Source organism: Equus caballus, chromosome 15 (assembly GCF_041296265.1).
Source record: "Equus caballus isolate H_3958 breed thoroughbred chromosome 15, TB-T2T, whole genome shotgun sequence".
Classification (NCBI taxonomy): domain Eukaryota; kingdom Metazoa; phylum Chordata; class Mammalia; order Perissodactyla; family Equidae; genus Equus; species Equus caballus.
The window spans coordinates 94,919,279-94,934,508 of record NC_091698.1 but is presented as its reverse complement, the minus strand read 5'-3'; the positions used below and the strand labels follow the sequence as shown (position 1 = coordinate 94,934,508).

The 15,230-nt window shown below is 36.5% G+C and overlaps 1 protein-coding gene across 1 annotated transcript in view; it reads right to left on the bottom strand.

Annotated features, from left to right (window-relative positions):
- NBAS (NBAS subunit of NRZ tethering complex) overlaps positions 1-15,230 on the bottom strand; it is a 331,876-nt gene that overhangs the window by 17,672 nt on the left and 298,974 nt on the right. The window contains exon 49 of the mRNA XM_014731302.3: positions 2,776-2,915. Within this exon, the coding sequence (XP_014586788.2) occupies positions 2,776-2,915 (140 nt within the window). The remainder of the gene's footprint in view (positions 1-2,775; positions 2,916-15,230) is intronic.

Sequence of the window (15,230 nt, the reverse complement as noted above, 5' to 3'; positions counted from 1 at the left end):
CCCTTCTCTGGATGTCACTACCCCATGTTTCATAAAAACATCACAATTTACACTGCAAGAAACAAGTTAAAGGTACATTCACTCCATGGTTCCAAGAACAGGGTACTGATTTTACTTATAATATTTTTAAATAATTTTACTATTTATTAAGAGTCTGTTGTCTCATTAGCACAACTCTAGATTCCAGACACTAAATCCCTAAGGAACGTCTTTCCCTTGAAAAGAATTTCATTCCTCGTTCCCTGAGAAAAATGTCAAGTGCAGCAGTGACAAGGGGACTCACAATACTAGCCTTTTGCAAAGCCTTTGTGTCTCAGCTCAAACTAACAACCTGCGAGGACAAAGAAGTCTGCTTACTTCATGGAACAAACAAAGCTGTGGGAGCGTCTGGTTGACTGAGGAGTCTTCTTACGCTCAGGACTCAGCGTCTGCTTTCCGCTTCCCAAGTCTGAATTCAGCTCTCCTGCGTTTCTCTCTAACAGGCTGCCTCATTGCAGTAGAGAACCTGGTCTGCCGGCACAACGTGCCCCCTCGGGTAATGTGGCTTTGACAACACTTATTGAAATGTGTTTTTCACTAGCCAGTTGTGACACACTGGATGAAAATTATGAATCTTCCATAAGTACACATCTATTATACTTTCCATGCATTCTCCTACAAGGGTTAAAACTAAAAAACCAATGTTGGTATTAGGAAATTAGCAGTCACGTGGATCAAGGAAACTTCTTAGTTTTTAACTTTATGCAACATTCAATCATTGTCACACTATCCTTTCCTCTTTCTTGCCTTTCCCTCCCCACCCCCATTTGGGGTTTTTTTTGTTATTTTGCAAGTGCTGAAGTCATACGTTAGATTGTCTGAAGAAAAAAGATACTCAAAAGTACTTTTAAGAACCTGTTTTTAAGGATCCCACAATACATTCTCCTGTTAGGTATACACCAATCTGAGCCAGGAAAGAAGCAGAAACAGACTATTTGGCTTATCCTCTAGTTTATCCCTCAGGTAGAGGAGACAGGGCTGGTAAGAGGGGTTAAGTAGACTGGTAATGCTTTGTTCTGATTCTAACGATTTCACAAAGGAGGTTTGTAAAACACAGGTTAGCAATTTACAAATTTCATTTCATATGTGACTACAAAGATAAGAATATACCTTTAAAAATTAAGACATTTTTGGTCTATAAATGCATTAAATGTTTTAAATGTAATAAATGTTTTAAGTGAAACTGATTTTGTCTCTTGTGGGTGAGTGATCTGAAATGGTCAGTGTTCTAAAAGTAAAAGAAACTGTAAAAGTATAGTTAACTAATCTACTAGGTGTCATCTTTTGAATTAGAAAAATCCTCTTTAGACTAAGAGCTCCATTTTGAGGGTATGAAGAAATCTACAGTTCAACTCTAATAAGTTCTTAAAAAAAGAAAGCATTATGACAATCTAATGAGTGGGTCCCACATCTACTTCACATTATCATCACCTACAAGTTTGTTTTGAAACTGATTCCCAGGCCACAGTGCAGAGAATTGGATTCGGTGAGTCAAGCGTGGGACTCTGTTTTTAACAAGCCCTCCTAGGTGCTGAGGCAGCTCTGCCAAGAGAGTTGGGAACCATATGGAAACGCTGTTTCAATGCACTGTCACAGGTAAAACTGAAGGTTTTCTGATGTGAGAACCTGTACTGTAGAGCTTCAAACAGTGAAGGTAAGAACCTATTCTTAAAAGTTACATGTCAGCATACCATCTCTGCCACAAATGACAGAGATCTAAGAAACGTTTTTTCCTTTCTGAAAACCCTTGGTTAAAACACAAAACAAAAGCACCACTCTCCTTGCCTTGCTTCAGAACTGCCCAACAGTCTCATCCTAGGGCTAAGGTAAAGAGGATTTTCCACATGTTCTTTGGCAGTCTTAAACTGCTCAGAGAATAATTTATTTTCAGGAAAACACACTTCTTTCACTTCTGAGGTGCAGAGATGTGCACTGGCCCACGATGCATAAGTGCTCACGGAGTGTGGGAAGAACAAGACGAATCCTGGAGCAAGCAGACATTGGGAACAGAGGCACTGGTGCCCCTATTTTTTGCCGACGAGGAGCAGCAGTTCATGACAGACAGCATATGTACTCAGAGGAAATCTGGAACGTTCTTCCAAAGGAATCCTTGGCTGATAGCACAAGGACTGCATGATCACTCTATGCAGCTATGAGTGGCAGCTGAAAGCTCAGCATGCCGTGGAGGAAGCAACATGGCTGTGAAAGTAGCCAGTAGTTGGTTAGAACTCTGCCTCCTCCATTCAATAGCTATGTATGTGTTGCCTCAAGTGAACTTCTGAGCTTCAACTCCCTCACCTATAAAATTAGATAATATCACCTTCCCCTGTAGGTTTGTGTGGATTGATAATATAGGCAAATTGCACATAACATTGTGTGTTCTCAACAAATGGGAATTATCAATTTATTCCATACGGATTTTCAAGTTAGCATCGTAAGCTGTGTTAAGAGAGAGTCAAAAAATTTCCTGGTGAAAACAGTGGAACCAAAATTATTTTGTTGACATCATATATCAGATGTTACTATCGAGCATTGTTTGATATTTTTGAATCAAATATTTGGATTTAGGGGCAAGGAGAAATGAAAAGAAACTGCAATATTTCAAAAGCACAATTTTAATTTCCTCTACAGGCTAATATTGATTTTCTATATTTCTTTTATTGGCTCTTTTGAATGTACTGAATCTTGAAAACTAAATTCCAGACAAAAGAAATCTAATTTTATGTTAATACTTACACATATTCACATTTCATAGGTGGCCAAGCTTGCAAGAGCAAAACCAAGTGCTGAAATTCAACCTCTTGGTGACTTGATTCCAGGAGTTCGATGAAGAGAGAGTAGCGGTTCTCTTCATTCTCAATGTCAGCTATGTCCACCTGGAAGTGGAAATACATGCTTCAGAGTGGTGGCAAAGGTTTACAGAAGAATTCAAATGTGATTATTTTGATTAATCACTCTTGAAAATTTTTACAATGTATTGAGGAAAGATTCAACAACATCCCCCCCATTACCTGCCCCCCCCAAATACCTTCAAAAGCTCTGTGCCTTACCTAATTTCAAACATTTATGTTAAAAATTGTTTGGAACAAATCACAGGAAGATTCTTAATGTCCCTTACCAAAAGAAATTCAAATAAGTAGATTTCCATGGAACTGGCTTATTGGTATTTAATACATGTTAAATGCCGAATTCTTTTATGTGAAGTTATACTAGTTCACCATACTCAACATTAGCCCAATTTTTAGTTTAAATTATCCTAAGTGCATTTCTAATTTTCATTTTATCCTTATCTGAAAATGGCCTCCAAAAAACGTCTCAGAAGTTCTGAGGAGGTGCCCGGAGGTCTACAGAGGGGAAAAGTGTTAGTGAATGACTGCTCTTTTCCTTCTGAGTTATAATCTGAGTTTTTACAGAGTCTATTAGTAGGAAAGGTTTTGTGTTTAAAAAAATATTTAAAAACAAGCAAACGATATTCTCTAATGTTCCTAGCTGTGTCAATATTCCAGTTTCTATAATTAACTGCAGTATAATTAACACGTAAAGATTCCTTTACATGAAATGCAGAATCTATACAAGTTAGTTGATGCATACCATGAAAAGGAAGAGATTAGGAAAAAGTGATTCATGTTTTCAATATCATTTAGATTTCTTTCTTTTCAGAAACTGTAACAGCTTATAAATTGTTAGGACATGAATTGTATCATAGGGAAGGAAAGAGGAAAGAAACTATAAATTAAACCTTTATATGTTTCTGTTTATATTAGTGTGCAAATAATAGTTTCCATTTTTAAAATGTGTTTGGTCATAAATTTCTTTGTATAACAGCTTTTTCACATGTACACAGACTTTTTAAGAGTGTGTCTTTGTCAGGAAACAATTTTCTCCTGAATGCTCACCAATCATTTCGATTATTAGCAATTTACTTTTCAGAGCATTGACACCCATGTTTAAAATACAAATGTCAAAAATATAGTAACTTATACAATTATCCATTTCGTGTATGCACACTTGCACACTGTCTCATATTATAAGGGATTTCAAAATTAAGTCAGCTCTTAAGAAAACAGTTTTAAATTCTCTACCACTGTAACCACAAAAGCTTTACCTTATATGAGAGAAGAAAAAGGGCCTAAAAATGGACTTGAGTACATGTATTTTTAATACATGATAAAGAATACACTTTGATCATTATATACTTTGATATACAAGTGCTAATCTAGGATTTGTGTCCACATATTAAAATATCTAAATTCATGTAAATTTACCAAGATAATCTAAGCTTATCTTGTTCATTATGTCATATAAGGCTTTAAAGTAATATCTGGTAACCAAAACGCAAATGAATTTTTGTATAGAGAAAGATAAACATATGCAAGGGACTTCCAGCCCGGACAAAATGACTGATCCATTTTTTCCTACTTCTCTCTGCTAAGCACAACTATAAACTATGGAAATAATGAAAGAGATAAGCAAAGGAGAACTCTTAAAAGTAGTAAAAAGAGAGCACACTAGTTTGGTACCCCAGGACTGGAGGAACAGCACAGTAGCGGGGTGTCTTGTGTCCTCTCATGCAACCAAAGGACACTCAGACCCAGGGTTTCCTGACTCCTGACCTAGAAACAGAAGATAGCCCAGGTAAGGTCATTTTCATTAGAGTTCCAGAAGGAAAGGAGAAAGAGGGTCGTGCTGAAAGAATATTTTAAGAAGTAATATCTAAAAACTTCCCAAATTTGATGGAAGATACAAACTGACAGATTCAAGAAGCTGAACTAACCCCAAACAGGGTAAACCCAAAGAAATCCATGCCAAGACACATCATAATTAAACTCTGAAAACTAAAGAAAAAGAAAAAAATCTTGAAAGCAGCCAGAGATCAACACATTACCTACAGGGAGAATAATAATCTGAATAACTGGATTTCTCATCTGAGACTATGGAGGCCAGAAAGAAATGGCACAATATTTTTCAAATGTTAAAAGAAATGCCTGCTGAAAATTCTATATACAGCAAAACTATCCTTTAGGAAAAAGGAGGAAACAAAAACATTCTCAGATAAGGAAAACTAAAAGAATCTGTCACTAACAGCTGTCATCTTAAAGACTGGCTAAAAAGGAAATTCTTCAAACAGAAAGGAAATGATAAAAGAAGGAACTAAGGAGCATCAAAAGGAAGAACAAAGAATGGGAAGAGCAGAAATATGAGTAAATACAACGGACTGTCCTTTTTCATGTGAGTTTTCTAAATTATATTTGATGATTAGAACAAAGATTAAAACACCAACTGATACTCAATTAAATGATATTTAAAGTGGGAAGGTAAAGAGACCCAAATGGAAGTGATGTTTCCATATTATACTCCAAAGCAAGGATGTCCACTCCTACCACTCTTATTCAGCATCATACTGGAAGTTCTAGCCACTGCACTAAGACAAGAAAAAGAAATGAAAAGCATACAGATTGAAAAGAAAAAAAAATAAAATAGCATTTGCAGATAACCTGGTTATCTACACAGAAAATTTCAAGAAAACTATTTTTAAAAAACCCCAAAACCATAAACCTAGAACTAGTAAATAAATGAGCAGTCACAGGATACAAAATCAACACACAAAAATCAATCACATTTCTATATATTAATAATGAACCTGTGAAAACTGACAATAAAAACATAATACCATTTATAATTGCCTCAAAGAAAATGAAATTTTTACATGCACAGAATCTATACCATAAAAATCCTAAAATGCTCATGACAAAAATCAAAGAAGATCTAAATAAATGAAGAGATACACCATGTTCATGGACAGGAAGACTCTACATAGTAAAGATGTCAATTCTCCCCAAACTGATCTACAGGTTTAATGCAATGCCTACTAAAATCCAAGCGAGGATTTTTGTAGATTTAGACAAGCTTTTATAAAATGTATATGGAAAGACATATGCCCGAGAATATCTAAAACAATCTTGACAAAGAAGAATACAGTGGGAGAAATAACTGCTCGATATTAAGGCTTATTATTTAATTACAGTAAGAAAGGTAGTGTGGTACTGGTAGAAGGATAGACACAAAAATTAATGGTATAGGACAGAGAACTCAGAAATGAATATGCCCAACTGATTTCTCATCAAGGGCAAAAGCATTTCAACAGAGGACAGATAGCGTTTTCAACAAACAGTGCTGGAGGAATCGGATATCCATAGGCAAAAAGAAAGAAAGAAGGAAACCTCAACCTAAACCTCATACTTTACACAAAAATTACTCACAGTGGATAATATTTAAATGTAAAACATAAAATGATAAAGCTTTTAGAAAAAAAAAAACATAAGAGAAAACATTGGGCTAGAGCTAGGCAAGTGCCCCAGCTCATAAGACTTGCTTGAAACGTGAGGGAGCCATGGAGAATTGTCTCGCAACAGTTTTTTGAGATGTTTAAAACACATCCTACTGAGAAAGAGTCCAAAACTAGCCTGACTTACTGCCAAACTCTGCTCTTTAGAAAAGAGTACCATAAATGCAGGTTCCCAAACATCATTTTAGATGATGAAAGAGTTAATACTTCTTCCTTTGAAGAGTAGTATTTACTTTAAAATTTAAGAAAATGATGACATACTAAGCTAAAAAAGATAAGTCTTCATAACTAGACTCAAATTTACTACTCCCCATAACAGTGACTTATGAGAGTTATTTTCACATATATTATTTTATGTATTCTTTTATCATTTATTTTAGCCCTTATAATAAATTCTGCTTATTCATTCTGGTCATTTTCAGTATTTTTCTTGGGTTTTCTACAAATTGGAATGACAAAATCTACAAAAAATGGTAATTTTGGCTTTTTAAAAAGTTACAGCTTCTCTTTCTATTTCTTGTCTTACAAGACAAGTCAACTACATTGACTAGGATGCTAAAAAATAATAATGATACTGGGCACTCTTGTTTTGTTCTTAATTTTAATAAAAATGTCTCCAAATTTTCAGTGTTGAAATAGTCAGCTATAACTAAATCCTACTGGTCAGCACAGAACATGGAGCACAGCAAACGATCAACGTACATTTCTTGCATAGATACTGTAACAAAAACAAGGATGTTATCTACTTTCTAAAAGATGGTTTGGGCCCGGTACATTTTCCTATCACAACTAGTAAAGGTGTTCATTCATGGTTAAAAAAATTAAACAACCTTAAGTTGAAGAAAATCACTACGTCATAAAGCTGACAAATTATCTGAAAAAAAAATTAGGGAGGGAAGTATTGCTCTGAGATGATAAAAGTTATAGCAAATGGGTCCATAGGTTTAGAGAAGTTGTGAGAGTGTGTGATAGCATTAATATCGCGGGAATTTACATTCCCTCAAATACCTGAAAACAAGGCACCTGGCCGAGCATGAATATGGAACTAGGAAAGAATCCGATTCTCTGTTTTCTAGGAAGTAGTGCAGTCCACATTAAAATATTTACTTGAAGCATTCAAGTATATTTCATAAAGTATGAGAAGTACAAAGAACTGACGTATGTGCCCAAACAGCGACAATATGAAATGACTGTAGAACATATTTCAACATGGAGGAAAAGTTAACTTTCGGTGGCTATCGACTGCTCCAGCACGCCTTACTGACGAGACTGTAAAATAAACGATCAAGAGCAATTTGACTAAATGTGCAGCTTTCAAAAGAGTGCTGATAAAGTCAAAGTAACACAGAAAAATGTGTATTTTGGAGACATTACCGGACAGTTTTGAGGCTTAATTTCCTCGTCTGTAGGATAAAGATAACACATAGTCATACGATGGCTGTGAATATTAAATAAGAGAATGTGAAAAAAATAGCTAGCAAAGACTGGTACATGGTAGACACACAATAAGTGATAGATATTATTTATATTATTGTCTACATAATATGCTATATATAAAAAAGCAGAAAGCTAGATGTGTGCTATGATTTCTTCTAATAAGAATTATGTCTACAGACCAGACAGGACAGAAAAAGAAAACAAAGAAATACAGCTGTTTTAGGATAACCAAATTATGGGATAACTTGTATCTCTTTTTAAAATCTCATTTATTTGTGCAGTAAATATAGGACTTGAAATGACTCTTAAGCACTGCCTTCAACAGATCAGTGAAAACAAATTTGAGAGAAACTGCCATATGTTTCCTACACTTTGCTTTATTCTGTCCTTTTCCCCAGTGAAAAAGAAAGTAACATACCTCTTTTAACCCCTCTGTCTCTTCCCCAGTGAGCAGGGGGTGAAAATGCCCAGTATTTTCCAGGCACCATATAGTTAGCGACAACCCCATACTGACACCACTAACTAAACATCATAGGATTTAAAGGGCAAAATTCAAATGTGACTCAAACATAAGAATATCTCTCTCCCTTTTGTCTCTCTCCCTTTTGAAAGAGATGTTTCTCTCCTCATTGAATTAGGTGACTTTATAGCTCTTGCTGTAAGGCAATTTGTCAAGTAGCTACAGTCTCTTTATCAGCCACAGAGTCCCTGTCCTTGCAAAAGCAGACTGAATCACCTATTCTCAGATGAGAAGAGCTTTACTCTTAACTTTCTCTGTGGCTGCTGAAAGTATCTTAAATCGATACAAATATCTTAAGTTGAGGCATATCTCCTGAAATCTGCATTTTCCTACAGGCATTGACAGCAGCTTATTTTACCTTCAGATATTTGTGAATATGAAATAGACATTAATGCATATAAAAGTACCTTATGAATAGAAAATAATTACCAACATGTAAAGAATTAGAATTGATAGTAGTAATATTAATCACTATATTCCCATCTTCCATGTAAGCTGATGAGCTGTTAGACGGGCTCTAAGGGACTCCCATGATGACCTGATTTAAAGTCGCAAAGTAACTGTGCAATTCCTTTCATGCACACAATAAAGTGAGACGGAACTGCCTCTGTACGCAGAGCTTCAAAATACAAAACAAAAAACCCAAACTCCACACTTCAATAGATCTATAGAAACACAAAAAGGCAACAGAGCTGACTTCTAGGAACATGAGACCTCTGTCTGTTAAAGCTACTCCTTTTATAAGGTTTCAGGTGGCCAATGCTGCCTGTTATGTCCACTGGATCTAACCAAGATCTCAGGTGAAGGGAAGCCAAACGCTTAGAAGACCAAAAAGTCATAAACTGTCGGGCTAGCTGTTGGACATAGTCATAAGCTGTGACACTACCCCACCGATCTACGCAGTATTTAGACCAGTACCTGGCACCCAGTAAGTACTCAATAAACAGTATTATTACTATTAATTATAGTAATGTATTATTATTAGACAAGAAAATATAAAACAGAACATAAATTATGATCACGCACATTTCTGAGTATTTATTACATAGAAAATATAAAATTGTGCAAATAGTACTAAAGTTTAAATATTAAAAGTAGGGTAGCTATTTTTCTGGCAGATTTTCCCATTTGTATGGCAGAGAACTAAAGAATAAATGCAGTTATTCAGAGAATTTTATCAGTACTTGATCTTGCATTGCTTGTAATAAAGGCCAAAAGTGTTGTGGAGACAGCCCGAAGGCTCACACAAGCTTCCTTAGCCCACGCGAAGGGGAGAATACCCACCACAGGAAGGGTGACCTCATAAGGAACAAAAGTGAGAGACTGAGTCTTTCCTGCCTTTGCCTCTAGGTCTGGTGATGAGCACAAACTTAGTCTCTGCTTCTCTCCTGAGGCATATTTGGAAAATGAGTGCCTATTTGTGAACTGCTCAAGAATAAATGGTTCTCAACTGCCATAAAAAGTCTCTCCTAGGGCATAGCAAACACACCCTTAGGATGAGGGGAACCCAATGAAAGAACAATAATTTATGTTCCCAAGGGGTTTCCAGATGTTTGGAAGCTGTACGTGTGGGTGCATAAAATAAACACATAGAAACATACAGAAAAGGCTAGCAACTGCAATTCTGAGCCATGTTTTACAGCATTCTACTTATTTTTATTATATCTCTAAACACAGAAATTATACAATAAAACATCCCATAATCACTTCCCATAAGTGCTATTGTAACTTCAACACATAACACATATTTTCATATGGCTAAATATAATATTTTATGAAACATTTTTAAATGAGGCATATGAAAGGGGAAAATACTTTGTGTTAAAATAAGGGGAGGAAAGATTTTGTCTTACAAATTTTTTCTCTAGGATAAACAACCAATCATGCCATATGAGCTCCTATGGATATATGTATGTTTGCTTTAAAGAACTGCTATGGAAGCTAATTTTTTAAGGCCAAACTTTGTTTTTTAGTTAAAATTGATGAAGTATTAATAGAACAATTCACAGAGCTGGAGATCTTTTCACTGCAGTGTATCATTTAGTGTAAGCCACTTAATAGCTCTGTGACCATTTAAAAATACCTCTCCGAGCCTCAGCGTTTTCATATGTAAAAATAAGGTAATAACACCTAACCTATCAGGTTACTTTGAGAATAATATAACATTACATAATACAATATAATACACATACAGATACACACACCTTTATAGGTATCTAACACTGAGTTAACACTGAGCTGCTATGGTGGCTACTAGTATTGGCAGTTCATTATCATACATCACTGGCACATTTTAGCACTGAGATACTATAGAGATTTCTTTACTACTCTGAGACTATTTCCTCATGTGTTGAATGGGATGATAAGAATACCTATGGCAGAGGGTTATTAGACCAAACTCTAATGCTCAGGCCATAGGACATTGGAAGGCTCTAAAAAACACAAAAACTAACAGTACACATAGCATCTTCTCAGCTTAAGCAAAAACTGATTTCTGCTGTAATGTTCAGAGTTTTTATTTTGACTCTATTTTTTTATTCTAGTTAGAAGTTATCCAAAGAGACATCTGCATAGCAGAAGAAAATGGCGGCTACTGCATTATGAGGCTTCCTACACATTCTATATATAGGATATCTATGCATCCTCCAAAATAAAAAGAACAATTAAAAAGAAGAATTAAAACTACATAAAATCCATACATTCAGCACAATTATAGGCCAAGAATGTCCAAACTTCAAAATATCATAAGATAAAAGAAAAAACACCAAATGATCTCTCACATTCCATGTAAATGTTTCACATATTCAAAAAGTAGATACAAAACTGAAATAAACAAAAATGGGGCAGACCATACAAAGAGAAATAAAATGAATCTAACTGTACTATAAGTGAATAAGATAATCACACTGAAGGTGGTACGTGTGTGTGTGTGGGGGGGGGGGTGTGTGAGAGAGAGAAAGTGAGAGACAAGTAACCTGGAAAAAGAATATTTTTCAGTACTATTACTCCAAGGCTAAACAAATATTCTACACAAATATTCTAGCTAGTAAGTGAGTTGGAATTTCCAAAACTATTTTATGTGTACTCTAGGATTAAGCAAATAAATATATTGTGGATAAGGAGAGTCAAGTCTCTCACTGGCAGAGAAAGGAGTCTACAAATAAGAAGACTAGAATAAACTGTGTGGAACTGGATTAGAATTGGAGGTGTCAACATGAACTTATGGTTTTTAAAGTGAATATAGATATAGAAATAGACGTAGACACACATGTGTTCTGTCCACTTACAGAATCTAGAAGCTATAACATGACAGTAGCAATGAGTACATCTAGCACACAAGTCTTGGTTTCTAAATACCATTCTTTATTAAAAGAATCAAGGCTCCTTAAAGTCAATGACTGAATACAGAGCTGGGCAGGGAAAGTGCAACAGAAGTCTCGAACATCTTGTGGTTCAAACAATGATGGGCACATGTCAAAAGGATACAGGAGAAAACTTGAAGGGAACTCCCAATGGCCAAATCTGGGCTAATTTAAGCAAAAAATAAAGATGGTAGTAATGGATTACAACCATAGAACAAAATGAGAATCCCGACCTTGTAGTGATGTAAATAAATAAATGAATAAATGCATATAAAACAAGAGAACAAATGACAGAAAAAAAATCATCTGGCAAACAACACAGTGGTAACTATCTCAGGCAATAATCATCAATGCATGCTAAAATGAGCAGGTGAAAGTATGATGAGAAACAGAATGTTTGCACAATCTCTAAGTACCTCCCCACAGATATTTATTAATTACAAAGGGGAAAATGACAATTCGAGGGAGAAGAAATATGGTTGACACCACCTCAATGAAGTGATCAAAGTTTACACTACTAGTAACAGCACAAATCAACAACACATATCTCCTGATACAATGCACTGAGAAGGACACATAACATCACTTCTGTGGTATTCTTACCAAAAATGCAAAACTTGAATATATGAACAAAAATCAAAGTCAAATTCAGTGACATTTTACAAAATAATTGGCCAGTGCTTTTTAAAAAATGTCAAGGTCATGAAAGGAAAAAAAAAGAATGAGGGAACTGTTCTAGATTAAAGGACACTAAAGAGACAAGACAACTAAGTGCACATGTGATCTGGATTAGATGTGGACCAGAAAAAAGACACTAGTGGGACAAGTGACAAAATCTGAATCATCTGTAAATTAGATAATGGTATTGTATCAATGTTAGTTGTTGTTATCTGAGATGTTACTATCTGATGAATCTGCATGAGAGTACATAGAATTCTTTGTATAATTTATGCAATTTTTCTGGTAAATCTGAAATTATTTCAAAATTAAAAAAATATAAGAGAAGTTATGCCCAGCTACCTCATATTCCCACCAATCTCCTACGTTCAAACACTTGTATTTTTCCTGCCATCTTCCGTGCCCCTTTTTCTTCAATTTTTCTCTCTAATCCACAAAAGGAAGGAAGAGACAACACTGTTACACAAAACATTAGGAGCGTGACGGCTGAGGCTATCATGCCTCTAAGCAAACGGCACTTGGATATGATTATCCCACTACTAACAAAGCCGGTCTGGGCGTGCACTGACAGCGGGAGGAGGGTGCCCCGGGATGGAGGGAAAGCAGTCGCCATCCAGTGACATTTACTACACTCAAGTGCACTTGCTAGGAAGTGGCTGCAGTGAACTAAGAAACACAGAAAGCTACGAAGAAGGTCTGCCTGTGTGAAGGGGACAGAGCCTCCCTATGTCACCACACCCCTCCAAAAAAGTGTTGTTCAGCATTAAAACATATGACTGACAGCTCTGAACCTAGTGTCTTTCTCCACAAAACTGGCTTGTCCTCCTGTATCTCCTCGCAAGTTAAGGAGCACCGCTTCCGCCCTAGTAACTTAAGCAAAAATCAGAGGGGCACCAAACTTGTTTCCATTCCCCACTTCCAAAGCAGTCACCAAGTCCACTGGTATCAACTCCTTCAGCTTACTTTTCTACCTTCTTTTATCTTCACAGATGCTCTCAAGTTCAGGGCCAAGTTCAGGCAACTTGACCATTGCTTTTGTCCCCTAACTGGTACCCCTCTAGTTCACTGTTCATGCACAGGTCACAAGGCTTCTCCTAAAACACAGGTGTGATCACATCACTTCTTGGCATCTCTCTTCCGTGTGCCTTAGCAAGAGCAAGGTTAAACCCAACAGTAAACTGGGGGCTCTTCACAGTCTGGCCTGCTTCTTTCGAGTTCCATCTCTCGCCTTCACACCATACACCCAGCTGTGCTGAATTCAGTTCAAGAATCACCTCCTCAGAGCAGTCTTTCCTCACTGCCTCCAGAAGAACGACTACATGCCCTCCCTCAATCCTTATGCACTGTGCAGACTTCTACCACAGTGCCTAGGCATTTAGGGCATTTACTTTCTTGTTTACATATCTATGTTCTCCACCAGACTGGAGTCTACACATGAACAGGGTCCATTCACCTGGACTGGAGTGAGAGCTTTACATGTATCATCCTATTTAGCCCTCACAACATCTATATATTATTTCTATCTATAGATGAGGAAACCGAGGTTTTGAGAGGTTTAGTAACTTTTCCAAGGTTGCAGAGCTAGTGAGTGGTGAAACTGGGATGTGAATGTAGGTCTGTGTGGCGAGGAGCCCAAACACTTGACTACTAATTGCTTTGTCTCTTTTTCTATCCCCAGAGTGTAGCATGGTGAATGGTTCATAATCTACGCTTGAAGAATCTTCAATGAATATTTCACTGAATGTTCTGTTTGAACAAAAGTTATTACGCATGGCGTTTTTCAGAATATTTTCATTGAGCAGCAGTTAACATATACAATGCTATGTATTGAGACAGTGAAAAATGCTAAGAGATGAAGCAATGCTTTCTGTTCTCTGAATCAAACCCTGATTTCTCAAGTCTACTCACGTTCAATCCATGTAAAGTCAGAGAAGAAAGAGGAAAAGACCAGCAGATGGGAAGAAGTGAGGTACGGAGCGAAGAACACAGGCTTTGGAATCAGACAGAACTGCGTTTGAACTCCAGTTCTATGATTCACAAGTTGTGTAACCTTAAATAGGCCATGTGACCTCATCTAAAATACAGAGTAATGTGCACTCAATATGCATTCCACAGTCCCCTGTTCTCCCAATGACGCCAGAGATGAGAGGGCAAATCTTTAAAAGAAACAACCCATTATTCATGAAGAGAGACCTCAAGGTCTCCAAATATTTGCAGAACCAGTAATATGGATGCTCTCTCAACATTAATCATCTCAGAAAAAAGGCACATTGCACTCTGTTCTGACATTTCAGATCTCTTGTTCCTCTCTGGACAAAGATGCTTATGACTTGTTTGCTTCCACATGAGAAGCAACTGGCTGGTCCAGAAAATTACTGTCAGCAAAGTATGGCAATTTAGTAGAAAACAATATCCAATCATAAGCACCCGGCCACTCTGTAAGGCAGCCTTTCCATTATTCCAAGCAAATCGTTGTGTTTGCATGTAAGAGGGAAGCAGCGTGGTCTAATTCTTCATCATTCATGGCAAGAACATCAGACTGAAAGTCAGGAGTCCTGGCCCTGCATTTTAAAGCTGACCTTGGACAGTTTTTAAAGATTTAATAATCACCTATTCAAGAAATGTTTACTGAGTGTCTGTAAGACCCCTGTTCTCATGGAATTTATATTCTAGCGGAAGAAGAAGGACATCATATAATAGACAGACAGATAGATAGAAGGACAGGTAAGAAGAAATTAGCAGATAGTGGGAAGTGATGAGAAGAGAATGAAAATGGTGATAAAATAGATTGTGACTAGGTGGCTAAGTTAGATGCAGTCATTTTGGAAATAGTGACATTTAAGCTAAA